The sequence below is a fragment of the Jaculus jaculus genome, chromosome 13 (genome assembly GCF_020740685.1).
Source record: "Jaculus jaculus isolate mJacJac1 chromosome 13, mJacJac1.mat.Y.cur, whole genome shotgun sequence".
Taxonomy (NCBI): Eukaryota; Metazoa; Chordata; class Mammalia; order Rodentia; family Dipodidae; genus Jaculus; species Jaculus jaculus.
In genome coordinates this window covers 569,721-597,244 of record NC_059114.1, presented here as the reverse complement: position 1 = coordinate 597,244, position 27,524 = coordinate 569,721, and the positions used below count along the sequence as shown (strand labels likewise).

Sequence of the window (27,524 nt, the reverse complement as noted above, 5' to 3'; positions counted from 1 at the left end):
TGAAGCTGGTTAAAACTGCGTAAGGGTTCAGTATGGTAGCATTCACCTATAACCCCAGTACTCAGAAGGCTGAGGCAAGAGAATCTTTGTGAGCTTGAGGCCAGCCTGGACTACAGAGTGAGTTTCAGGTCAGCCTAGACTACAGCGAGACCCTGGCTAAAACAACAAAATTGTACAGGGATTTGTGGTTCCCAGGAATGAAGGTGGCAGACTGATCACACCCTGGTCAGTGGCCTAGAGGTGGCTCATTAAGGACAGCCAGTAGCACCGCCCTGAAGCTGAGCTCTTCCAACCCTCAGGATGGTGTCTAGTGGGTGTGTGGCTTGGGATGAGCCAGCACTGCCTGCCCCACTGTGCAGAAGGAAGTAGGCCCCTCCTCCTCACATTAATAAAACTTTTAACAGGTTTTTGGCAAACTGGCAAGAAAAGTGTATGTAGCTCCTAATTAGTGATTTAAATGCAATCATGAACAAATAAATACCTGTTTCTATCTCATTATTTATGAACTAGATCTGCTTGGAGACAAAATGACTTTTCTTGGGCAGGGGCCAAGCCTAACCCAGTTCATGGGAGTACCTGCCAGCACCAGAAGGAGCTGCTTACCCAGTACTTCAGACCAGAGGACCACAGGCCTGTAAGAGACACGGTTGTGAATGTGAGCCACTTCCCCATTCTCCTTTACCTTGTGGCCCAGGGAAAAATTTTGTGTATACTTATACTTGCCACATTGTCTCCACTTATCCAGCAGCAGCCAGCCCTGTCCTCTTGCTCTATGTCACCTTTTGCCCTAGGTTGCTCCCCACCACCTTCCTATGTCCTGGGCACCCTTTCTCTTGGAGGACTCTGCTTTCTGTTCTTGGGGTGAGGGCACATGATGCACCCTGACCAGTCCCATGTCACCTACACTTCTAGGCCCCACCTCAGGCCCCTCCTAATTCTCATTATTACTCTGAGAGGACAGGACTTCACAGGTGACCAGGATGCTAAGGCAAGGCCAACTGTGTACCAGACAGAGGCTGCTGGAGTTGCTGTGAAACCAGTGGGCCTTAGACCTGCACCCAAAAGTGAGTCTCATAGGCAGTCATGGGCTCTCGGTACCAGAGTAAGACAAGCACGTCTGGATAAGAGAAGCCCAGTACTGGCAGACTGTGAAGCAAAGGGTTTGGGAAGGCTGGTTCTTACCTCATCACTGCCCTTCCCTGGCACAGCAAGAGTCCAGCGCTGCTGCCCCCCAGCCAGGATAGAGCTCCTGCAGAAGCCTACGCTCTCCAGGCGGATGGAGTCCACAATGGCATTCCTGCCCTCTGCCAGGTCCCACAAGCAAAGCTGCAGGTCCCGGCCCTGGCTGACAAAACAAAAATAGAGGTCTATGAGACCCTGTGAGCAACATGCACCCACCCAGACCAGGTAGGTGGTAGATGATGGATGGATGAGCTTCGAATCATCTAGGTCCGAAGCCTCAGCCAGTAAGCATTTCTTCCTCAACTCTGAGACCAGGATAAACAGCAGACTGAGGACGTGGACACTGAGGCACGCACCTGTCACCAATTGCCCTCCACCCTCCTGCTGCTCCTGGGCCACAGACACACCCCAACACCCCTTCCTTCCCTCCGTGAGCTGTGTTTAAGGAATGGGAAGTCTCACTCAAGTCTTTTCCAAAATGTATGAGTCCCATGTTCCACCAAAACACCACACAAGAACGCTGGCAGCAGTTCCACTCATCACTGGCCAAACCAGAAACCCAGTCATCCTTCAACAGAAGAATGGCCAACATGCCCCCAAGTCCCATTCAGTAAAACAAAACACTATAATCTGGAGGAAGCTTAGCTACAATTTACTTGGTGAATGAAGCCAGAGCTGAAAGGTTTGGTGCTATGTGATTCCACTCCTATGATATTCTAGAAGTACAAACATAGAAATGGAGAATTGACCATAGTGGGTGGCTCTGGATTCTAAGGTGACAAGCTGCTTTCTGTGGCCCTGGGGAGGTGGGTGTATTACTGCTGTGCCAGACTCGCAGAACCACACAAGCCAAGTGACTGTCACTGTGCACTGAGAACAGCCCATCAGCCAGCTACACAGGAGCCAGGAATGCAGAAGGAACTGCATCATGGCAATCTGAATGACATGCTATACTAGGGAAATGTAGTGCAGGTAGAAGTTGACACAGGGCAAGTGTTAACTGTAAGACTTCTAAGGTTTAAGATACACGCAATTGCAGAGACTCAGTGGACAGAGGCAGGAGACTTAGCTTCTCAGGAGCAAGTGGTTCTGCACCCTGTGAACATATCTACCACAGAGGATCAGGATGGGAGCCAGCGGGGGACCATGGGGTCTGCTTCTCACACAGAAAGCTGTGGGTCAGCACTGAGAGGTCAAGCCAGTCATGGTGCCTCACAACTTTAATGCCAGCACTCAGGAGACAGAGGTAGGAGGATCACTGTGAGTTTAAGGCCACTCTGAGACTACATAGTGAATTCTAGGTCAGCCTGGGCTATAGCAAGACTCTACATTGGAAAAAAAAAACAAAACCTGAGAGGTCAGGGTAAATGCTATAGAAAAGGCAAAGCAAGCATAGATACGTATGAAAACATGGGCAGTGTGGACCCAGGTATTCTCCTGTGCCAGCCATGGATAGCACCTAGAAGCCATTGCCCACCTGGTACCCAAGGGCTCTGTCAGTTTATCCATTCTCTTAAGCACAACATATAAGTTTCTAAAGAAATACTGATTTTAGGGCTAGGGTAAGGGAAGACCAGGATGGGGCTCAAATATTTTGCAATGCTGGAGAGTAAGGAAGTACTTAACAAAATGAAATAAAAGATAGAGGAACATCAAAAGGACACCAGCCCCAAAGCTTGAACAATCTTATCATCAAGTATCTGTAATATTATAGTAAATCTCTGAACCACATAAGCAAACAGGAAAGCACAGACAGCCCCTCCTCACAGGTTCCTCCATTCTAATTAAAGTGGATCCCACCAACAGGAGAGTAAGAAATAATCTATAATGGAAGAATACTGAGCCTGTCTAGATGTCCTATCTACATATCAGTGTTTTAAAAGGCAGTCAATAAGGAAGAGAAATGAGACCAGTGGTATCTAAGATGGAGTTTGCAAACCCAAGAGGAGGACCCATCCTGGTCAGAAAAAAAATCAAGCTTCCTCAGAGTCAGGCCCTGGGGACAGCTGGAGGTGAGCAGTTGCTGACAGGTCTGATGTGCACATGTGCTATGGCCTAGGCAACCCAGCTCTGGGCATAGTTCGAGGCACCAGGAAGCCCAAACAGGACCCTTCAGCAGCTTCACTCACAGCATCACAGATGAGTAGCAGGAGTGTTGGTGGATACATGCACTGGGTGCCACACAGGTGACAGTAACAGCACCAAGGGGCTAGAGCCACATCTTGGTGGGCCTCACAGAGATTAAGTCAAGTGGTAGAAGTTACATACCAAGGGCACTGCTCCTTATGGCTTTATCCTTGTTTAACTGAGCCAGCATCTTGCTATACAGCCTTGGCTGGCTTGGAACTCAGTGTGCAGCACACACTGGCTTCAAACACACAACAATCCACCTGTCTCCCAAATCCTTGAGCACAGGCATGAGCCACTACTATGGTCAATAGTCCTCTAGTTTTCTGAGGTAAGGTCTCACTCTAGCCCAGGCTGACCTGGAATTCACTATGTAGTCTCAGGGGGCCTCGAACTCATGGTAACCCTCCCACCTCTGCCTCCCGAGTGCTGGGATTAAAGGCATTGTGACACCATGCCTGGCTAGTAGTCCATTTTTTTAGTAGTCCATTTTTTTAAGTTAGGAAAAAAAATAAACAATTCTGTGCTTTTCCAAGAAACACAGTAAGGTAAAGTACAGGGGTTAGGCTCCCTCTCTCCAGGGTGGGCTGGGCCCACAGTGTGAGCTTCTTGCCAGGCAGTGGTTACTCAGGTGATTCAAGGGTCTGCACACTCCTGTACTTTCGTAACTGTGTTGTGTTGCAATAACAAAGCAAAAGAAATGCCAGCCAGCAGTCTAAGTGCAGGTGGGACTGGGTACCTAGGTATCTGGCAGCCCCTTTCAGGCCCCTTGGAGAGCCCCGGCCGCCTCTGTGGGCTATGGTCTTGAGTGCAACACAAACGCACCTGGACATTCCACACCTGCAGCCCCCATAGTAGGCCTCTTGATACTCAGTGGGGACTGCAGGAAGGGCAGTACTTATATAAGGGCCCACGTCAGGCTGCCCTTCCTAACTCCCACACTGGCTGGCGTGGCCCACCCCTATAGCTATCTAAGACCACCCAGGTATCTGGATCCTGGGGGAGCAGGGATCCCAGAGGGCTGACCCTGGCGAAGTCAGCAATGCAGAATGTAAATATAATCCACTCAATCAAGGTAAGACCCAAAGTCCACAGAGATGCTGCCCAAAGGACAGAGTGTGGGCAGCCTACCTGGGAAGGAAAAAAGACCCAGAGAAAGCTCTGAAAGATACAGGACAAGAGCTGCTGCCTTCCTAGGCAATTCTGGTCCCTTGGCCACCTACCAATCATCTTAGAGGTAGTGGGAACCATGTGAGTCTGGTAAAAAATTGCTTTGTACACTATGAAGGCCAGATGGACCCTGTCCTCTGGGACCAGATTCCACAGTGTCCAGGAGTCCTGGACACCAGGTTTAGAGTGGACAGGCAAATTGATCATCTGCAATTATGGGCCATGAAGGTGGGTAGTTCACAAATGCCCCAAACATGAAGGACACCAAATCTTAGGCAGCAAAAGCACCTATACAGGGACAAATATCCAAGGACTGAGGACAGTGGCTTACTCTGGCAGCTAGGTGACCCTGGAAGAGCCTAGACAAGCAAAGCCCAGATGATCTACAAAGAACAGGAAACAGACAGATGTATATACACCCTCTCACATATACCTACACACACATAGCCTCTCACACTCATAATTCTCTCTCATACACACATCCACTTTAACTCATACACCCTCTCACACTCACTTCCACATATATGCCCATACAACCCTCACACATTCATTCACACCCACATAAGCAAACATCCACACTTGTGCATTTTCACACCTTCATGTCCACTCATATTCACACATACTTCTCACATCCACACACCCACATATCCTCTCAACACACATATACTCACCTAGACTCGACTTACACATACCCTCATACCCATATCCATCCTCAATTCACTTGTGTACATATACCCTCTCTACTCACTCTCATACTTACTTGCACATTCACACATACCCTCTCATACTTGCACACCCATATACCCTCTCACCCCACATACTGTGGTGGGTTGAATGAGATGTCTCTCATAGCCTCATGTGTTTGTGTTTGCTTTTAAAAATATCTATTTATTTGTACAAAGAAAGAGCATGTGTACAAGCGTGGGCAAGCCAGGCCTCTTTCAATTACAGATGAACTCCAGATGTGTGTGCTACATGTGTTTGTTACTTTGTGCTTCTAGCTTTACAGGGGTACTGGAGAATTAGACCTGGATTGTCAGGCTTTGCAGGCAAGCATCTTTAACCACTGAGTCATCTCCCCAGCCTGTGCCCCATATGTTTCCAATGCTTAGCCTCCTGCTGGTGACAATTTGGAAGGTGGAAGCGTACTGGAGGAGCTCTGGGGTATTACAAGGGGAGCTCTGCTCCCTTTGTCAGAGCTAGCTGACCCTTGCTATCTCCTACTTGCTATGGCAAGACATGATACTGAGACACTGCTCTACCATCCTTTCCCTGCCATGATGAAACTTCCCTTTGAGGCTTAAAGCCAAAACAAACCTTTCCTCCCATCAGCTGCTTTTGGCAGGATGTTTTGTTCCAGCAATAAGGTAACAACATAAACTTTCTCACATTTACTCTTATATTCATATTTTCTCTCTCTCTCTCTCTCTCTCTCTCTCTCTCTCTCTCTCTCTCTCTCTCTCTCTCACACACACACACACACACACACACACACACACAGGCTCTTAAGCTCAGCCCTACTTCATTCCCATTCCCTTAACACATGGTGCTATGATCTCTACCCACCTTCAAGCCACAACCTACAGCCTCCCCATCATCTCCCAACTGGGCTGGCAGCAGCCACATCAGGTATCACTAGCCCCAGCCCACCACCCTCTAGGCCTGCCTCAAAACACTGAGAGGCCCCAGGGAAGATGGATCTGGCAGAAGCCAGGGTTGTCTGCCTCCTTGAGGACACAAAATTGGCCCTGAACCCTCCATAAACTCCATGTTGGTCAGATGCCACCAGACCCTTCAGGTCACTGCTATTCTGTCCTGACATCCAGGAGGGCCTGTCAAGAAACTCCTTGTTGGGCTGGAGGGATGGCTTAGTGGTTAAGGCATTTGCCTGCAAAGCCAAAGGGCCCAGGTTCAATTCCCCAGGACACACATTAGCCCCAGGACACACGTTAGCCAGATGCACAAGGGGGTGCACATGTCTGGAGTTTGTTTGCAGTGGCTGGAAGCCCTGGCATGCCCATTCTCTCTCAACTCCCTCTTTCTCTGTCAAGAAAATAAATAAGTAACAATAAAATATAAAAAACTTAAGCTGGGGGCTGGAGAGATGGCTTAGTGGTTAAGTGCTTGCCTGTGAAGCCTAAGGACCCCGGTTCAAGGCTAGGTTCCCCAGGTCCCACGATAGCCAGATGCACAAGGGGGCGTATGTGTCTGGAGTTCGTTTGCAGAGGCTGGAAGCCCTGGCGTGCCCATTCTCTCTCTCTCCCTCTATCTGTCTTTCTCTCTGTGTCTGTCACTCTCAAATAAATAAATAAATAAATAAATAAATAAATAACTTAAGCTGGGCATAGTGGCGAATGCCTTTAATCTCAGAACTTGGGAGGCAGAGGTAGGAGGATCACCATGAGTTTGAGGCCACCCTGAGACTGCATAGTGAATTCCAGGTCAGCCTGAGCTAGAATGAACCCTACCTGGAAACACACACACACACACACACACACATACACACACACACACACATACATATATATAACTTAAAAAGAAAGAAAGATACTCCTTGTTACCACCAGAGACCACAATGTAGCTCCTATGGGACCTCCCTCATGCTGCTGTAACTCACCTGAGGAGCTGTTGCCCCTGGGGCAGTGTCTGGACCCAGATCACGCTCTGACTCCCATGGCCATCCAGGACAGCAATTGCTCTCTGAGTCTGCAGGCTCCAGATGTGTACCAGGCCACTCTGAGATCTGTTGCAAAGGAGACAGGTGCAGGCAGGGACAAAGGCTGGAGTCAGTGGGCATCTTGAGCTTGCTTCAAGCATAGACTACACTAAGCAGGTGAACGCAGGGACTTTGGCTACAAGTGACTTGACTTGAATAGACAATGAGCTAACCCTGAACTAAGGGTCAAATAGGCCTCCCTTCCAGCAAGGGCAGCCAAGAAGTCCTCAAGAGTCTTGATGGGAATTCCACTGACAAACACAGTGCCCTTCATCAGCACTTTAGATTAACAGTTAAGTTCTGTGTAGCCAGGTCCCCTGACATTACCCTGGGCTTGGGGCAAAGCAGCTACTACTCACCCTGAGAAGAGCAGCGGTCTCTCCAGAGCTTGGGACCCTTCACAGAAGCACAGTGCATTCACAGCTGACCGCGTGCCTCGTAGGACAAACTGCGGATCTGGTGGTGGCGGCGGTGGGACCAGGGCAGCCATGAGAGGCAGGGTGGAGTCACCTGAGGACCGAGGAAAGACTTGTGAATGACGGAGCTCTTTAACCTCTGAAGGCAGCCAGGAAGAGGTATTCAGGATACTGCCCAGCTCAGGGCTCCCTGCTTCTGCCCCTTCTGGGAGGAGACTCTGCTTCCCACAATGCTGATATGACACAGGGCTACAGAAAGTAGTAGAGGCCATCTTCCCCCCAGCTGCTGCTTGCCACTGCTTCTGCTGAGTACCTGGAGCCTTCCCTATTTTGCCCATTAACTTCTGGTACCACTAAGGTACCAGGGCTGTTCCCATCAGCAGGTATGGTCACTCCCAGGCACTCTAGCCATGAGTTCCCTGTACCCCCACTGCCTCGAGGGTTACACATGCACTGCTAGTACAAAGGTCCACTGCTTGGGACTGAGCATAGCTCAGTAGCAGAGTGTCTGCCTAGCATACTTAAAGCCCTGGACTTCATCCCTGGCACTGCAAACAAAAAATACTTGCCAGGCACGGTCGCACACACTTTTCGTCCCAGCACTTGGAAGGCAGAGGTAGGAGGATCACTGTGAGTTCAAGGCCACCCTGAGAATACACAGTGAATTCCAGATCAGCCTGGGCTAGAGTGAGACCCTGCCTTGAAAACAACAAATAAATTAATTAATTGAATATTTTTTGATTGGCCAAATGTAATTTAGACTTTGAAGCTTCTTGTAGGCCCATCTATTCACTTCTCTGTAAACCTCAGTTTTAGTAAGAATTCTAAGTCAGTATCACTCCCACCCCCAATATCTGCCCAACCTCAAAATCTGACCAGGCTCCTCAGCCTCTACTATCCCTTGGGTGATCTCTGACCTTCCTGGCCTACCCTCAGCCAGAACCCCCAAGATCCCTGATGTCTCCTATTTTTCATTTTCCATGCATTGCCCCCACTTGCTCCCTGCTATGAATTCCCACTTGTCTACACTGCTCAGAATTAGGCCTAATCTCTCTCCCCCAACCACAAAAACCCACTGCCATAGTCAGTGTCCCTATCATAAGAATCCATGAGTCATTCCTTCAGACCCCCACGTCTATGTTAGTATCTCTCAGCTCCAGCCCCCATCCACTCACAGTTTTGTCCCTGACACCCATGGGCCCCCCCCCTTTTTTTTTCTTTTTGAGGCAGGATTTTGCTCTAGTCCAGGTTGACCTAGAATTCACTATGTAGTCTCAGGGTGGCCTTGAACTCACAACAATCCTCCTACTTCTGCCTCACTGGGATTAAAGGTATGCACCACCACACCCAGCTTTCTCAAGGGCTTTTATTTTTTATTTTTATTTTTTTAATTAATTATTTATTTATTTGAGAGTGACAGACACAGAGAGAAAGACAGATAGAGGGGGAGAGAGAGGGAATGGGTGCACCAGGGCTTCCAGCCACTGCAAACGAACTCCAGACGCATGTGCCCCCTTGTGCATCTGGCTAATGTGGGACCTGGGGAACTTAGCCTCAAACCGGGGTCCTTAGGCTTCACAGGCAAGCGCTTAACCGCTAAGTCATCTCTCCAGCCCTCTCAAGGGCTTTTAAAGAGAATGAGGTTACCATGCATATATAAACGACCAAGTCTCATTTTTTTTCTTTTTGGGGGTGTGAATGTAGGAGAGCTTTAGCTAAACAACTCCTCACCTTTGTTTTATTTTTATTTTTTCAAGGTGGGTCTCATTCTAGCCCAGGCTAACCTGGAACTCTGTAGTTCCAGGTTGGCCTCAAATTCATAGTGATCCTCCTGACTCTACCTCAGAGTGCTGGGACTTAAGCTGTGCACCATCCCATGCCCAGCTAACTCCTCACCTTTGGATAAAAGTTGACTAACTTCCCAAATGTGAGGGTGGCTTCCTGCTACAAGATAGACACCTGGCCTCACACTGCTTGTGGATCCATGCTGTGGCCCTGTGCCCTGAAGAGTCTCAAATGCTGGAAAGGCTGCCCTTTGGAAAGTGGCCCAGAGGGTATGTCCAGAGGACAACTGTTAGCCCTTCAAAGCCCACTAATGCTGTACAGCCAGATACAGGGCTGCAAGTAACAGTGCTCCAGGTGACCAAGAACACAGTCTGTGAAGCTAACAGCTCTGCAGGCTCCATGTGCAGCTCAAGTATGGCACACACTGTAGCTACAAACACACACATATGTAAACAGACTCATAAATGCACCCCCAGATGTATTCTATATATAAATACATACAGACCCTTAGGCACATTCCCAGGCACACATGCATACTTGTGCCTACATGCCCTCATGTACGCACATACATACTCATGTACATATTCACATATGCACACATTGCATGCCTCAGACATATCTACATGTATACACATGTAAGAACACACACGCAGAGGCAGCATGGCGGTCTTGAGCAGTGCCAGCTGAAGCCCAGCCCACACTTGCTACCTGCCTGCGGCATGGCAAGAGTTTCCAGAACCTCACAGCAGAAGGCTCATTGTAGGTGATGAAATCAAGTTCTCTATTGTTTCTCCAGAAATGTAGGGAACAAACCCATCAGGTTGTTACAAGAGCTGAAAAGCTCAGGCCAAAATGATGCATCAGCAATTAAGGGCTCCATCAATTCAGGCAATTAAAATAAATGCTTTATTTGAAAACTAATTAATTCTACCTTCATATTTTCCCCATGACAATATCCTATGGTTACTTGATTTATGACATCTAATTACTCTTCATTAATCTAATTGAGAATAGCTGCATCATCCTATCTCCTTGGACCCTAGTTGCCCAGGGCAGAGGCCAGTGTGGCACCAGACTTGTGGCGCTGTGGGTGTGCAGCACCCTGCTCTTACCCTCATCTTTTCCTCCTGCAGGGTGAAGGAATTACAAACTTAATCCAGGGCACTCTTTGATTTTGCTTGCTCTATGAGATGTCAGAGTGAGACAAATCATCTAAAAAATGTAAAGAAAAGACAACCTGACACAATTTGTGAAACTCTGACAGCCTTTTCTACAGACTCTACCAATACCCTAAAAGCCCTCCAGGTCCTCGGCCCACACACGGTGAACGATGACAGCATCTCCCTGGGCATATCACAACAGCATCAGAGTGGCCTCAGGATTATCCTTATGTAGAAGGGACCCTCTATCACCCCTAGATGTGTTGTCATACGGGGCTAGGGGTAGGCTATATCTTACCTTTAAGGTTTAGATAGGCATAGTAGCCAGGGTGAGCCACAGAATCCCTTCAGGAGGGAGGCAGAATAGTTGTGCAAGTTCCCAGCATGCAGGTGATCCCACAGCCTGAGCCTGAGCTGATCCTGCAGCTCAACTAGAACCTACAGGTAATTAAAATCTGATGAGACAAGACTGAGGGCAGTGGCTGATACCCAAAAACCTAGGACATTTTCAGGCTGTTGGGTATGGCTTGGCCCAGGTTGACTCTAGATATCTGCCAGGTCTTTGAGGTCTTACAACCCATGACTAGTCTCTAAGCCCTCTCATTTTACTACTATAGGACTGTTATTGACTAGGAAGTTTCAAAATCAGTGAAGAGCACCATAAAGCAAGTCCCAAACACCGCTTCTGCCTGGTCCACCACACAGGGTCCCACCTGTGTATGTAACTGCATAGGCTGCTGGAGGCACCTCCGAGGGACCTTCAAACTCCACCCCCACCCAGCACTGTACTCTGCATTTGTGTGGGACAGGCTGCTGAACGCCCTTGAGCACTCCACACCCAGCAGACTGGGCAGGTGCCATATTCTAGTGTGATAGGTGCTCACAAGGGTGCTGATGAGAGTCAAGCATGATAACTCATGCTTGTAACATCAGCACTCAGGAAGATGAGGCAGGAGGATTACTGCAAGTTGAAGTCAAAATGGACTACAGAGTGAGTTCTAGGTTGACCTATGTAGCAAGATCCTATCTCAAAAACAACAAAATGTTGTTGAGACAGAAAATAAGATAATCTTCAATGAAATACTCTGTGGATAAAAATGTCTAAAACAGGGACTGGAGAGATAGCTTAGCAGTTAAGACACTTGTCTAAAAAACCTGAGGAGTCTCCACATACTGGGGCTGCAAGGTCACTGAGAAATCCTGCTGGAACTGAGCTGATAACCTCCTCCATATAGACCAGCTGACAGAAGGCTGGAAGAAGCCATTCTACATATAGTTCAATGGGAGAAAGAAATACCAACAGTGAAGATACTCAGCAGTAGACACTGCAAGCCTTACAATTGGCCAGCCAGGCCAAATGAGCCAACGGGTGCAATAGTGCCATGTCCGTCATGGTGGAAACCAACTGCCCTCCAGTTGGACTGGAGGCCTGCTCCATGGGGGGGGGGGGTATACATCCCTGATACTGACAACTTAAAACAGGGGTAGTAATGAGCCCTAGGGGTGTAACATCGGCTGATGTCTGGAAAAATGTATCTACTATGCTTATCAAACTGCCCAGTAAGCATTTCTCTTAATATTCATACCCTTATATTAATGCTATTCTCATTTTGGGTAGAAAGTCTTCTCTTTTCAGATGGCAGTGACCTTGGGATGATTCAGAAGGTATCATTGTACTTGAAAGAAGTGGCTGGAGTACTGAGTAACATCTCGATCACACCTTCCAAGGCTCAGGGTCTAATGCGGAAGAGGTGGCGGAAAGAATATAAGAGCCAAAGGAAGCATAGGACTCCTTACAACATGCTCCCTCCAGGCCATAAAAATATCCATGACTTCATAGTGCCTGACACTACCTACACAAGACCATCATGAGAGGAGGAAAAGATCATGACATCAAAATAAAAGAGAGACTGATTGAGATGGGGAGGGGATATAATGGAGAATGGAATTTCAAAGGGGAAAATGGAGGAGGGGAGGAAGGGTATTACCATGAGATATTTTTTGGGTTGTTTTTTTTTTTTTTTTGAGGTAGGGTCTCACTCTAGCCCAGGCTGACCTGGAATTCACTATGGAGTCTCAGGGTGGCCTCGAACTCACGTCAATCCTCCTACCTCTGCCTCCCGAGTGCTGGGATTAAAGGCGTGTGTCACCACACCCGGCTAACCATGAGATATTTTTTATAATCATGGAAAAATGTTAATAAAAATTGAGGAAAAAAATCCCTGAAGGAGCTAAGGACATGGCTCAGCAGGTAAGAGCTCTTTCTGCATAAGTATTAGGACCTGGGTTTAATTTCCAGCACACACATAAAAATCCAGTGGGGCTGAACTGTAACACCAGTGCTAAAGGGAAGAGAGAGTGCTGGGCTACCTGATCAGGCAATCTATCCAAAAACTGGGGAGTGGAAACCAGTTGCCCTCTAATTGGACTAGAGGCCTGCTCCATGGGAGGGAATACATCCCTGATACTGAAAACTTAAAAACAGGGGTAGTCATGAGCCCTAGGGGTATAACATTTGCTGCTGTCTGGCTAAATGTGTATACTATACTCATCAAATTGCCCAATATGCACTTCTCTTAATGCTCATACCCACATATTATTGCTACTCTCACTTTTGGTACAGAACCTTCTCTTTTCAGATGGCAGTAACCTTGGGATGACTCAGAAGGCACCATAGTGCTGGGAAGTGACAGGAGTGCTCAGCACTGCAAAATCTCTATCACATCTTCCAAGGCTCAGGGTCCATTGCAGAAGAGGTGGCAGGAAAAATGTAAGAGCCAAAGGAAGGGCAGGACTCCTTACAACTTGCTCCCCCCAGACACAAAACGGCCTGGATATCCGTGACCTCACCATGCCTGACACTACCTACACAAGACCATCATAAGAGGAGGAAAAGATCATGACATCAAAATAAAGAGACTGATTGGGAGGGGGAGGGGATATGATGGAGAATGGAGTTTTAAAGGGGAAAGTGGGGGGAGGGAGGGCATTACCATGGGATATTGTTTACAATCATGAAACTTGTTAATAAAAAATAAATTAATTTTAAAAAAATGGGGAAGCTCCAGATTCAGTAAATGTCTCAAGGAAATAAGGTGGAAGAGAGATAGACAGCACTCGTCATCTTCCTCTGGCCTCCACATACATGTGCATATGGGACATCTGTACACATACATGTATGCAACATACACACACACAATAAAAGATTTTTTTTTAATTTAATTTATTAGTTTTCTTTTCAGTAAATACAGGCAGTTTGGTACCATTATTTAGGCTCATCTGTGATCTACCCCCTCCCATTAGACCCTCCTTGTTATTGAAAATAGGTCGTGCATTGTGGAGTTAGCCCCCAGTTATTAGTATGATAAATGTCTCTGACAATAAAAGATTTTTACAAAGCTGGGCTGGGGAGATGGCTTAGCAGTTAAAGGTGCTTGGTTGCCAAGCCTGTTAGCCTGGGTTCAATTCCTCAGTAACCATATAAAACCAGATGCACAAAGTGGCACATGCATCTGGAGTTTGCTTGCATCCCTAGTGCTCTTCTCTCTCCCTCTCAAATACATCAAAATATTTTTTAAAAAAACAGGGCTAGAGAGATGGCTGAGTGGCAAGACACTTGTTTGTAAAATCTGATGGCCTGGATTTGATACCCAGTACTCATATAAAGCTATATACACCAAGTAACATGTGCATCTGGAATTTATTAAAAGTAGCAAGAGGCCCTGGTGCACCCATTTTCTCTCTTTCTCTCCCTCTCCCTCCCACCCTCCTTGTAAAATGGGGGGGGTGCTGGGTGTGGTGGCACACGCCTTTAATCCCAGCACTTGGGAGGCAGAGGTAGGGGGATCACCATGAGTTTGAGGCCACCCTGAGACTACATAGTTAATTCCAGGTCAGCCTGGGCCAGAGTGAAACCCTACCTCGAAAAACAAAAAAAAAAAAGGGGGGGGGTGGCTGGGCATGGTGGCACATGCCTTTAATCCCAGCACTTGGGAGGCAGAGGTAAGAGAGGATCACCATGAGTTTGAGGCCACCCTGAGACTACATGGTGAATTTCAGGTCAGTCTGGACTAGAGTGAAACCCTACCTCGAAAAAAAAGCAAACCAAAAACAAAAAAAAAAATCACTTAAGTAACCAGGGGTGGTGGCACATACTTGTAATAATCCTAACACTTGTGAGGATGAGGCAGGACAATAATGAGTTATAGGCTAGTCTGAGTTACATAGCAAGACCCTTTCTCAAAAAAACCCCAAAAAACAGAAAAAAAAAAAATAACAGTTTTGCATTGCAGGCTTGTGATTCATGCTTACTGTAAAGTGAAAGTTAAGATTGTTTAAAACTTTAAGCTCAGTAATTTTGAACACTGAAACATTCATCTAGGATGTAATAACAAAATTCAGTATTGACCATAATTGTTAAAACAACTTTCAGCTTTCCTCAAGTTAGTTATGTTGTAAGAGTGTACTTAAGCAGTAAGCATATTTAGTTTTAAAGCAGTTTCACTTATGTTAAATGTTGCTCTTATACCACAATACACTGAAAACTTCAGACGCATGTTGAAAGACATGCTTTTCTGTAAAACTCAAATATAGGAGCTGTGTCTACAATTCAAAGTGACAACATTTGGCATGTTTGTTAATTCTAAGTTTTTGGTTTAATATCCCTGTAAGGCACATGAGTGTATACTTTTATTTTTTTTAAGATCTGGGACAATTTTGAGATGTAATCCCAATGTTTTAGGAGTTTGGTCATGTTGTTTGTATGGAATTCTGAGGCTTTGGTTTAAATCTTTCCTTGTATTGTGAATTCCATTTAGATGTGTTGTACTAAGTAAACCTTGTTAAATAAATCTTCCTTTTAAAAACTGGAAAAAAAAACAACGTCTGTCTGTCTGTCTGTCTGTCTGTCTGTCTGCCTGCCTGCCTGCCTATCTATCTATCTATCTATCTATCTATCTATCTATCTATCTATCTATCTATCTATCTATCTTATGCTGCTGGGTGTGTTAGTACACACCGCTAATCCCAGCACTTTCAAGACAGACAAGGCCAGCCTGGGACTACAGCATGAGTTCCAGGTCAGCCTGGACTAGAGTGAGACTCTATCTCAAAAGAAAAAATAAATAAATAAAACAACAACAAAAAGAAAAACCCACCAAAGTAAGAAAAATCACAGATCTGGGCTGGGGGATGGTTTAGCGGTTAAGGTGTTTGCCTGCAAAGCCAAAGGACCCTGGTTCCACTTCCCAGAACCCACGTTAGACTTCATTTGCAGTGGCTGGAGGCCCTTGCATGCCTATATTCTCCCCACCCCATCCCCCGCTCTCTCTCCCTCCCTCCCCCCTCTTTCCCTGTCAAATAAGTAAATAAATATTTAAAAAAAAAAAAAAAACCACAGATCTGAGGGAGAAGAACCACTTTATTCGGTAGTGTGGTCACTGGTAGCTGTCCATGATCCAGTAACTCTCCCTCATGCCTACTCATGCCATGAAGGCAACCCTAACAAAACTCAGTAGATTATAACAAGAGACCTGAGCAGGATGTGGTGGCTCACATTATAACCCCAGCACTTGAGAGACTAGGACAGGAGGATAACCTTAAGTGTGAGGCCAGTCTGGACTACATCATGAGTTTCAGGTCAAGTCAGCCTAGGCTAGAATGGGAGGGAAAATCACACATTTGAAAAAAATCCAATCTAGTAAAAGGTTGTTGACAGACAGGTTTATATAGTACCCAAATATTGCTCTACTAGGTACTCTTTTGTGGTTACTAATCACTAAAAGAAATTGTACCTTTACAATGGAGACATCTGGCTGTCACCACCTTCCCCAAATGATAGAAGTTGGCGCCACCAACAGGCATCAGTATCTCCTGATATGATGTGATAAGACACCATGGCACTGTCCTCATAAATCTCTGCCAACAATGTCCAACCTGAGCCTGGCCATGACAAAATATGTCCAGACACAGGGCACTGCACAAGACAACCAGCTTCGACTCATAAAAATGGTCAAGGTCAAGGGAAACATAGATGATGACTCTTATTAAAATAGATTTAAGGTGTTCTACATTACTAGTCATCAGGGAAATGCAGATTAAAACTACATTGAGATTCCATCTCACTCCTGTCAGATTGGCCACCATCATGAAAACAAATGATCATAAATGCTGGCGGGGATGTGGAAAAAGAGGAACCCTTCTACACTGCTGGTGGGAATGCAATCTGGCCCAGCCATTGTGGAAATCAGTGTGGAGGTTCCTAAAACAGCTAAAGATTGATCTACCATATGACTCAGCTATAGCACTCCTAGGCATATATCCGAAGGAATCATCTCATTTCCTTAGAAGTACATGCTCAACCATGTTTATTGCTGCTCAATTTATAATAGCTGGGAAATGGAACCAGCCTAGATGTCCCTCAACTGATGAGTGGATAATGAAGATGTGGCACATTTATACAATGGAGTTCTACTCAGTGGTAAAGAAAAATGAAGTTATGAAATTTGCAGAAAAATGGATGGATCTGGATAGGATTATACTAAGTGAGGTAACCCAGGCCCAGAAAGCCAAGTGCCACATGTTCTGTCTCATATGTGGATCCTAGCTACAGATGATTGGGCTTCTGCATGAGAATGAAAATACTTAGTAGCAGAGGCCAGTAAGTTAAAAAGGAGACATAAAGGGAAAAGAAAGGAAGGGAGGTTACTTAATAGGTTGATATTGTATATATGTAAGTACAATGATTGAGATGGGGAGGTAAAATGATGGAGAATGGAATTTCAAAGGGGAAAGTGGGGGGGGGGAGGGAATTACCATGGGATTTTTTTTTATAATCATGGAAAATGCTAATAAAAATTTTAAAAAAAGAAAAAAAATAAATAAAATAGATTTAAGGGTTGGAGAGATGGCTTAATGGTTAAGGTACTTGCCTATGAAGTCTGCAACTCTGGTCCCACAGGGGACCACAGACTCCAGAATAAGGAGATTCAGGCTCAAAATAAGACCAGACAGAACAGTAATGGGGTGGTTCATCGGCACCATTAAAACTTTGCATGTTTCACTTTGACCTCTCTATAAGTGAGCAACACCTTACCACTGCCACCTGTGTGGAGTGTCATTAGGACATACACACATGCATATACCATACACACAGTGCACTAAACACACATTACACACGCATATAGACACATACACAAAAAAACTAGCCAAGTGTGGGGGGGCACACACCTTTAATCCCAGTACTTGGGAGGCACAGATAGGAGGAATGCTGTGCAGTCAAGGCCAGCTTGGGACTACTGAATGAATTCTAGGTCATCCAGGGCTATAGTGAGACTCCACATCAAAAAGAAAAAAAAATTAAAAAGGGAGGTCTACAAAGGACATTTGGGGAAAATATGAATACAGACCACAAATCACATAACATTATTAAAAAAAAATCTGGTAATAGAATAGTAGACAACAGAGAAAATAAATACATCAATAGAAACGCAATACAAAACAAACAAAGAAAAAATATTAAAATAAATGACTACAGAATCAGGGACTTGTGGAATAATAATAATAAAACATGAAACACGAGCTGGAGAGATGGCTTACCGGTTAAGCGCTTGCCTGTGAAGCCTAAGGACCCAGGTTCGAGGCTTGGTTCCCCAGGTCCCACGTTAGCCAGATGCGCAAGGGGGCGCACGCGTCTGGAGTTCGTTTGCAGAGGCTGGAAGCCCTGGCGTGCCCATTTTCTCTCTCTCCCTCTATCTGTCTTTCTCTCTCTGTCTGTCACTCTCAAATAAATAAAAAAAAAATTTAAAAAAACATGAAGCATATAAAACAGTAGAGTTTAAGAAAGAGAACAATAAGTAATAAAAATATTTTAAAAGGGGGAGTGGTTGGAGAGAGGGTTCAGCAGTTAAGGCATTTGCCTGCAAAGCCTAACGACCCGAGTTTGATTCCCCAGTACCCACGTAAAGCCAGATGCACAAAGTGGCGTTTGCAGAGGGTAGAGGGCCTGGTGCACCCATTTTCTCTCTCTCTCTCTCCACTTTTTCTCTCTACTAACAAATAAATAAATAAAAATTTAAAAAAATAAAAGCTAATGCTTGGGCTAGAGAGATGGCTTAGCAGTTAAGGTGCATGCCTGAGAAGCCTAAGGACCCAGGTTTGATTCTCCAGCTCCCACATAAGCCAGATGCACCTGGTGGGCATGCTTCTAGAGTTCGTTTGCAATAGCTAGAGACGCTGGCATGCCCATTCTCTCTCTCTCTCTCCCTCTCTCTGTCTCAAATAAATAAATAAATAAATAAAAATAAGCTAAGGCTGGAGAGATGGCTTAGTGGTTAAGGCACTGCCTGCAAAGCCTACGGACACAATGTTTGATCTCTCTCCAGATCCAATGTAAGCCAGACACACAAAGGTGACACAAGTGCAATGTTGCACACACACTAAGTGGCACAAACATCTGGAGTTTGATTGTAGTATCTGAGGCCCTGGTGTGCCAATTCTCTCTCTCTTGCTCTCTAAAAAAAACAATTAATAAGCTAGACATGGGGCTGGAGAAATCATTCAGAGGTTAAGGCAATTGCCTATAGAGCCTAACATCCCAGGCTGGATTCCTCAGTACCCACATAAAGCCAGATGCACAAAGTGGCACATGCACCTGGAATTCGTCTGCAGTGGCTGGAGACCCTGGTGCTCTCTTTTCTCTCTCTCTCTCTCTCTGCTTGCAAATAAATATACCATTTTTAAAAAAACTAGCGGATGTGGTGGCACACGCCTTTAATTCCAGCACTGGGAGGCAGAGGTAAGAGGATTATCATGAGTTTGAGGTCATGCTGAGACTACATAGTGAATTCCAAGTCAGCCTGAGCTACCTACCTTGGAAAAAAAAAAAAAGCTAGGGCTGGAGAGATGGCTTAGCGGTTAAGCGCTTGCCTGTGAAGCCTAAGTACTTCGGTTTGGGGCTCGTTCCCCAGGTCCCACGTTAGCCAGATGCACAAGGGGGCGCACGCGTCTGGAGTTCGTTTGCAGAGGCTGGAAGCCCTGGCGTGCCCATTCTCTCTCTCTCCCTCTATCTGTCTTTCTCTCTGTGTCTGTCGCTCTCAAATAAATAAATAAAAAATAAAAAAATTAAAAAATAAAAAAAAGACCTATTTATTAAAAAAAAAAAGCTAGACACTAAAGAATTAGAAGGAGGAGGAAGAAGAAGAGGAGGAGGAGGAAAAATACTGCATATTATCCATTCGAAAATTAGGGCAAAATAGATTCTCAGATGAGGGAAGATGAGAATGTCTTGCCAACAGATGAACACTGAAAGAAATGCTGAAGGAATTTTTTGGGCTCAAAAGAAATGACACCAGAAAGAAGTGTGGAATTACAAGAAAGTAAAGGAGAAATGGCAGGTATGGGGGATATTAGGAGAGCCATCTCTTCTGTGAGCGCAGCCGAAATTAGAACATTGTCTGCTGAAGCTGCAACATGACAGCCCTGACATGAAGATGGGAAAGTGGAACCTTGGTGGATTTAAGTTTTTATTTGAAATGGAGATGGCTCAGTGGAGAAAGTACTCATGGCTCAAACCTGAGCACCTAAGTTTGATCCTCAGTTCCATGTAAAAGACTAGAAGCTGCTGGGAGTGGTGGCACACACCTTGAATCTCAACACTTAGGAAGGCTGAGAATCACAGTAAGTTTAAGGGCAGCCTGAGGCTATGGAGTGAGTTCCAGGTCAGCCAGGGCTAAAGTGAGACCCTACCTGGGGCAAATTAAAAAAAAAAAAAAAAAGTACACAAAAATCTACAAGCCTGAGAACATAGTAAATTCCAGGTCAGTTTGGGTCAGAGTAAGACCCTACCTTGAAAAACAAACAAACAAAAAAAAGCTACAATTCCCCTCCCCCCAAAAAAACAAATGAACAAACAAACTAGAGTCCAAGGTGGGTTTCTGTCATCCCAGCACCATGACTGCGAGATGAAAGGGACAGACAGGAAATGCTTGTCTGGCGCAACAAAAACAACAAAGCAAAATCAAGAGAAACCCTACCTCAACTGAGATGGATCAATGAGGATGGACAAAAAGTTGCGCTCTGACCTCCACAACTGTGTTGCTACGTGTGTGCACCTGCACCCTCACATGAACACATACACACAAGCACACACACAATTTTTTTTTTGGGGGGGGGGTTCATTCTGCAGTCTCAGGGTGGCACTAAATTTTTTTAAATTGAAATAAAAAAAAACTACTCCAAGTGACTGAAGCATTAATTAGGCACATTTCAATTTCTACAGAAACCATTAAAAACACAATAACTAAAAACCCAATAGAAAAATCAGAATGCTTGAGAATACCCAAGTAATTAAAAAGGAAGGCAAAAAGGGAGGTAGAGAAGAATAAAATAGGAAGAAAAAAGAAAAAAAACAGACCGAACTAAGGCCATATTAGCCCAGTGTGGTAGCTTGTACCAATGATCTCAGCACTTGAGAGGCTTCCGACCTTTTTTAATTTCTTAAATCAATGTTTTATAGTTTTCATTGTATAATGGTTTTCATTTCCTTTGTTAAATTTATTTCTGTGTGTTGGAAGAGAGGTTATAAGTAATATAAATGGGATTGTTTTCTTGATTTTTTTTTTTTTTGCATCTAGTTGGTTATTAGTCTATAGAAGCACTACTGATTTTTATATGCGGTTCTGGAATCCTTAAACTGTACTGAATTGGCTTAATCAATCCCAACAGGTTTTTGGCACTCTTTAGGTCTTTCCATATATAAAATCATGTCAGGGCTGGAGAGATGGCTCAGCGGTTAAGGCACTTACCTACAAAGCCAAAGAATGCATGTTATTAGGGCGTGGTGGCGCATGCCTTTAATCCCAGCACTCAGGAGGCAGAGGTAGGAGGATCGCCATGAGTTTGAGGCTACCCTGAGACTACAGAGTGAGTTCCAGGCCAGCCTGGGCTAGATTGAGACCCTACCTCAGAAAACCTGGACTAGAGAGATGGCTCAGCAGTTAAATGCACTTGCTTGCAAAGCCTAATTATCCAGGTTGGATTCCCCAGTACCCACATAAAGCTGGATGCACAAAGTGGCACATGTATCATCTGGAGTTCATTTTTGGTGGCAGGAAGCCAGGCATGCCCATATTCACTCTCTATATGTTTCTTTTTCTCTGTCTGTCTCTGTGTATGTATACATGCATGTATGTATGTATGAATGAATGTGTGTGTGCATGTATATACATACATACATACATACATACATATAAAACTTATTTTGGTTTTTCAAGGTAGGGTCTCACTCTAGCCTAGGCTGACCAGGAGTTCACTATGTAGTCTCAGGCTAGCTCAAACTCAAAGCAATCTTCCTACTTTGGACTCCCAAGTGCTGGGATTAAAGGTGTGCACCACCACGCCTGGCAATAAAAAAATATTTTTAAAAATATTTTAAAATATTTTAAATATTTTTAAAAAATGGTCTGGAGAGATGGCTTAGCAGTTAAGGCATTTGCCTGCAAAGCCAGAGGATCCTAGTTTGGTTTTCCAGGACCTACATAAACCATATGCACATGGAGGTGCATGCATCTGGAGTTCCTTTATAGTGGCTGGAGGCCCTGGTGTGCCTGTTCTCTCTCTCTGTGCCTCTTTCTTTCTCTCATATAAATAAATAAGTGGTTTTTGGGGTTTTTTTTTCTTTTTGTTTGCCTTTAAGCAATGCAAGAAAGGATTTATTTCAGCTGGCAGGGATGGCATGGTGAGCCATATGCAGTCCATAGTAAGGAAGAAGAGAGCCACGGATAGTCTAGGACCCAAGCCTACAGATGATGCTGCCTCCAGTTAAGGTGGATCTCCCACCTCAAATAACCTAATCAAGGTAATTCCTCACAGGCATGTTCAGAGACTCCTTTCCTAGGTTACTCTAGGCCCTGTCAACTTGACAATAGATATAAACGATCACCAATTCCTTTCCTTTAATTTCTTGGAAGAGTTAGTTCTTCTTTAAAGGTTTAGTAGAATTCCACACTGAAGCCATCTAGTCTTGAACTTTTCTTTGTTGAAAAGACTTTATTATTAGCTGGGTATGGTGGCCCAAGCCTTTAGTCCTAGCACTTGGAAGGCCAAGGTAGGAAGATTGCAGTGAGATCAAGGTGGTTACAGAATGAGTTCCAGGGGCTGGAGAGATGGCTTAGCATTTAAGGCACTTGCCTATGCAGCCTAAGGACCCTTGTTTGACTCTCCAGATTCCATGTTAGCCAGACACACAAAGGTGAAACAAGTGCAAGCTTGCATATGCCCACTAGATAGCACAAGCATCTGGAATTCAACTTCTGTGGCTGAGGCCCTGGGACTCCAACTCTCTCTCTCTCTCTCTGTATAAAATTCAAAACATAAAAAAAGAATGAGTTAAAGGTCAGCCTGGGGTAGAGACCCTACCTCAAAAACAACAATTAAATGTGTTGGGAAAGACTTTGTTGTTATTATTGAACTAATTTCATTGTTACCGGTTTATGTTTTTATTTTGCTATCTTTCAGGGGGTTTTGGTTGGTTGGTTTTGAGGTAGGGTCTTGCTTTAGCCCAGGCTAACCTGAAATTCACTATGTAGTTTCAGGGTGGCCCTGAACTCACAGCAATCTTCCTATCTCTGCCTCCCAAGTGCTGGGATTAAAGGCGTGCACTGCCTCACCTGGCTACAGCTGGCATTTTTATGTAGGCTCTGAGTCAAAATGAATCCTCATGCTTGCATACTGATGTACAATTGTCATTGTATAATGGCCACTTACAGGTTCTGACTTAAAAGTCTGTTAGATCTGAGTATAGTGATACTACTCTCTTTCCATTTGACTAAAGTACCTTTCTCCATCCCTTTACTCTCAATTTTCCTTTTATTTGTTTATTTTTTAAGGTAGGGCATCACTCCAGTTTAGGCTGACCTGATTCTGTAGTCACAGGCTGGCCTTGAACTCACAGTAATCCTTCTACCTCTGCCTCTTGAATGCTGGGATTAAATGCATGTGCCACCACATCCTTATCTCTTCATTCTCTGAGTTCCCTGTAGGCAACATAGAGCTGGGTCTTGTGTTTTAACCGTTCAACTAATATATATAGTTTTGGTTTTGAGGTACCATATCACTCTAGCCCAGGCCTGGAATTCACTATGTAGTCTCAGGCTGGCTTCAAACTCACCTCAGCCGCCCAAGTGCTGAGATTAAAGGTGTGTGCCACCACACCTGGCTAATCTATATTTTTAATTGGGGAAATTAGTTTGTTTACATTAAAAGTTATTACTGGGCTGGAGAGATGGTTTAGCAGTTAAAGCACTTGCCTGCAAAGCCTAAGCACCTAGGTTCAATTCCTCAGTACACATGTAAGCCAGAATTGAAAATGGCACATACATCTGGACTTCATTTTGCAGTGGCTAGAGGCTCTGGCGCACCCATTCTCTCTCTACTCTAAGTGCCTCTCTCTCTTTCTCAAATTAATAAAGAAAAAAAATTTAAGTTATTATTGGCTGAACATGGTGGTGAATGCCTATAAGCCCAGCACTCAGGAGACTATGAGACGGGAGTTAAGAATTTGAGGCTAAAAAAAAAAAAAAAAAAAGACTTTGAGGCTAGCATGAATGACATAGCAAAACTTGGAAGAAAGGAAGAGAGGATGGGAGGGAGGGAAGAAGGGAGAGAGTTAGGAAGGCAGGAAGGAAGGGGAAAGGGAGGGAATGAGGGAGTGAGGGCAGTCTATTATTAACCTGTTCCTATCATTTTGTTAATTATTTTTGTTTTGTGTATCCCTTTTCTCTTTTACTGTTAATCTTTGTGGTTGAATGGTTTTCTGTAGTGATAAGATTTGATAATTTTCTTTTTCTCATTTGCTATTCTACCAGTAATTTGTTTGTTTGTCTTTTGGTTTTTCAAGGTAGGGTCTCGCTCTTGCCCAGGCTGACCTGGAATTCACTATGTAGTCTCAGGGTGGCCTCAAACTCACAGTGATCCTCCTACCTTGGTCTCCTGAGTGCTGGGATTAAAGGCATGTGCCACCATGCCTAGCTTACCAGTAAGTTGCTTGATGTCATTTACCCTTTTGCTTCTAACTGTAGGCCTCTGTTCCTTTTAAGGCTGGTCTAGTGAAGTCAGTCCCTCAGTTTTTGCTTAACTGAGAAAGAAGTTATTTCTTCTTCATTTCAGAAGAGTAACCTTGCTAATAAATTTTCCTGGCTGGTTGTGTTTTTCTTTCAGCACCCTGAATAAATCATGCCACTTTTTCCTGGCTACAACATCTCTACTGAAAAATCTGTTAGTCTAATGGAGATATCCTTAAATATATAATTTGATGGTTTTCTTTTAAAAATTGTTTTTATTTATTTGAGAGAGATAGAATGGGCATGCCAAGACCTCTAGCCACTGCCAACGAACTCCAGATGCCTATGCCACCATGTGAATCTCACATAAGTGGGTACTGGGGAATTGAACCTGTGTCTTTAGGCTTCACAGGTAAGCACCTTAACTGTTAAGCCATCTCTCCAGCCCTGATTTTTTTTTTCAATATTGTTATTTTAGTTGCATTCCTTTTTTTAAAAAAATATTTTTTGTTCATTTTTTATTTATTTATTTGAGAGTGACAGACAAAGAGAGAAAGACAGATAGAGGGAGAGAGAGAGAATGGGTGCGCCAGGGCTTCCAGCCTCTGCAAATGAACTCCATACGCGTGCGCCCCCTTGTGCATCTGGCTAACGTGGGACCTGGGGAACCGAGCCTCGAACCAGGGTCCTTAGGCTTCACAGGCAAGCGCTTAACGGCTAAGCCATCTCTCCAGCCCTAGTTGCATTCCTTTAATCCCAGCACTCAACAGGCTAAGATAAGAGGATCATAGAAAGTTTGACGCCACCCTGAGACTACATAGTGAATTTCAGGTCAGTCTGGGGCACAGCGTAAGACACTACCTCAAAAAAACTAAATATGGGCTGGAGATGGCTTAGTGGTTAAGAGCTTGCCTGTGAAGCCTAAGGACCCCGGTTTGAGGCTCCATTCCCCAGGACCCATGTTAGCCAGATGCACAAGGGGGCACACGTGTCTGGAGTTCGTTTGCAGTGGCTGGAGGCCCTCGTGCACCCATTCTCTCTCTCTCTATCTGCCTCTTTGTCTCTGTCTGTCGCTCTCAAATAAATAAATAAAAATAAACAAAAAATTTTAAATAAAAAACTAAATATATATACTTTTTTTTTGTTTGTTTTTTTGATGTAGTGTCTCACTCTGATCCAGGCTGACCTGGAATTAACTCTGTCATCTCAGGGTGGCCTTGAACTCATGCTAATCCTCCTACCTCTACCTCCCGAGTGCTGGGATTAAAAACGTGTGCCACCATGCCCGGCTTCTATATATTTTTAAAACTTAATTTTGTAAGGAAAGAGAGGTGGTAGGGGGAGAATGAATGGGCGTGCCAAGGCCTCTTGCTCTTGCCACTGCAAATGAGCTCCAGATGCATATGCCACTTTGTGCAACTGGCTTTATGTGGGTACTAGAGAATCAAACTCAGGCCAGCAGAGTTTGCAAGCAAGGGCCTTTAACCACGGAGCCATCTTTACAGCCCAAGAATTTTTTGACTTTTTTATTACTGTTTTTGAGTTAAGGTTTCACTCTAGCCCAAGATGACCCGGAACTCACTCTGTAGTCCCAGGCTGGCCTTGAACTCACAGAGATCTTCTCTTGGCCTCCTGAGTGCCATGGTTAAAGGTGTGTGCTATCAGTCTGGCTACAGATTGATTACAATGGGTCTTGAGGACTCTTCGGTTCCGTTTAACTGGATTCTTGGAATTTCAGGGATCTCAGTGTCCACATCTCTCCTAGGATTTGAGAAGTTTTTAGGTATTATTCTACTAAATATGCCATCCACACTTTTTAGCATCTCTTCTTCCTTTGAAACTCCTGTGATGTGTTTATTTACTGAATGGAATGTCATAAGCACCATGGCCTTACTTGCTCTTTTCTAATCTTTTTTATCTCTTCCCCCAACTGTATTAATTCCAAGGATGTGTCTTTAAGTTCAAAAATTCTTTCTTCCACTTGATCCAGTCTGTTGTTGTGGCTCTTGATTATATTTGTTTCATTCATGGAATTCCTTGGCTGCAAGCTTTTTTCTTTTTTTCCCTTAAAAAATTATTGGGGGCTGGAGAGATGGCTTAGTGGTTAAGTGCCTGCCTGTGAAGCCTAAGGACCACGGTTCGAGGCTTGATTCCCCAGGACCCACGTTAGCCAGATGCACAAAAGGGCGCACGCATCTGGAGTTCGTTTGCAGTGGCTGGAAGCCCTGGCGCGCCCATTCTCTCTCTCCCTCCCCCTCTTTCTCTCTCTGCCTGTTGCTCTCAAATAAAAAAATAATAATAATTTAAAAAAATCATCGTGTATGCCTTTAATCCCAGCACTTGGGAGGCAGAGGTAGGAGAGTTCGAGCACCATTAGACTACATAGTGAATTCCAGGTCAGCCTGGACTACATACAGGGAGATGCTACCTCAAAAAAAAAAAAATAATAATCTCTTTGTTGAATATTGTATAAAGAGCCTGAAGTGCTTTCTTGTTTTTAAATATATTTTTGTATTTGCAAGCACAAAGAGAGAAAGAAAATGGGCATGCCAGGGTCCCTAGCCACTGCAAACAAACTCCAGATGCATGTGCCATTTTGTGGATCTGGCTTTACGTGAGTATTGGATAATCAAACCCAGATTGTTAGGCTTTGCAGGCAAGCGCCTTAACCACTGAGCCATCTCTGGAGCCCTTGAAGTGCTTTCTTGATTCCATTCTCTTGTATCTCATTAACCTTCCTTAAGATCATTTTTGTGTGTGTTGAATGAGCATGTATATGCCAATGTGGTGCCCTGTGCATTTACCTGCAGTGGCCAAAGGAAAACATTGGGTATCTCCCTCCATCATTTACCCATCTGTTTTCCTATGTGACAGTCTCTTTCTGATTCCAGAGGTTTGCAGTTTGCAAGCC

At 44.7% G+C, this 27,524-nt stretch overlaps 1 protein-coding gene across 4 annotated transcripts in view; it reads right to left on the bottom strand.

Moving 5' to 3' along the window:
• The window catches only part of Gnb1l (G protein subunit beta 1 like), a 100,770-nt gene that overhangs the window by 34,958 nt on the left and 38,288 nt on the right, over positions 1 to 27,524 (bottom strand). For all 4 annotated transcript variants that reach the window (XM_045132540.1, XM_045132541.1, XM_045132539.1 and 1 more), the window contains 3 exons: positions 7,555 to 7,705; positions 7,097 to 7,222; positions 1,183 to 1,345 (listed from right to left, as the gene is read on the bottom strand). In XM_045132540.1, coding sequence (XP_044988475.1) covers positions 1,183 to 1,345; positions 7,097 to 7,222; positions 7,555 to 7,685 — 420 coding nt within the window. In that variant the 5' untranslated portion in view covers positions 7,686 to 7,705. The remainder of the gene's footprint in view (positions 1 to 1,182; positions 1,346 to 7,096; positions 7,223 to 7,554; positions 7,706 to 27,524) is intronic.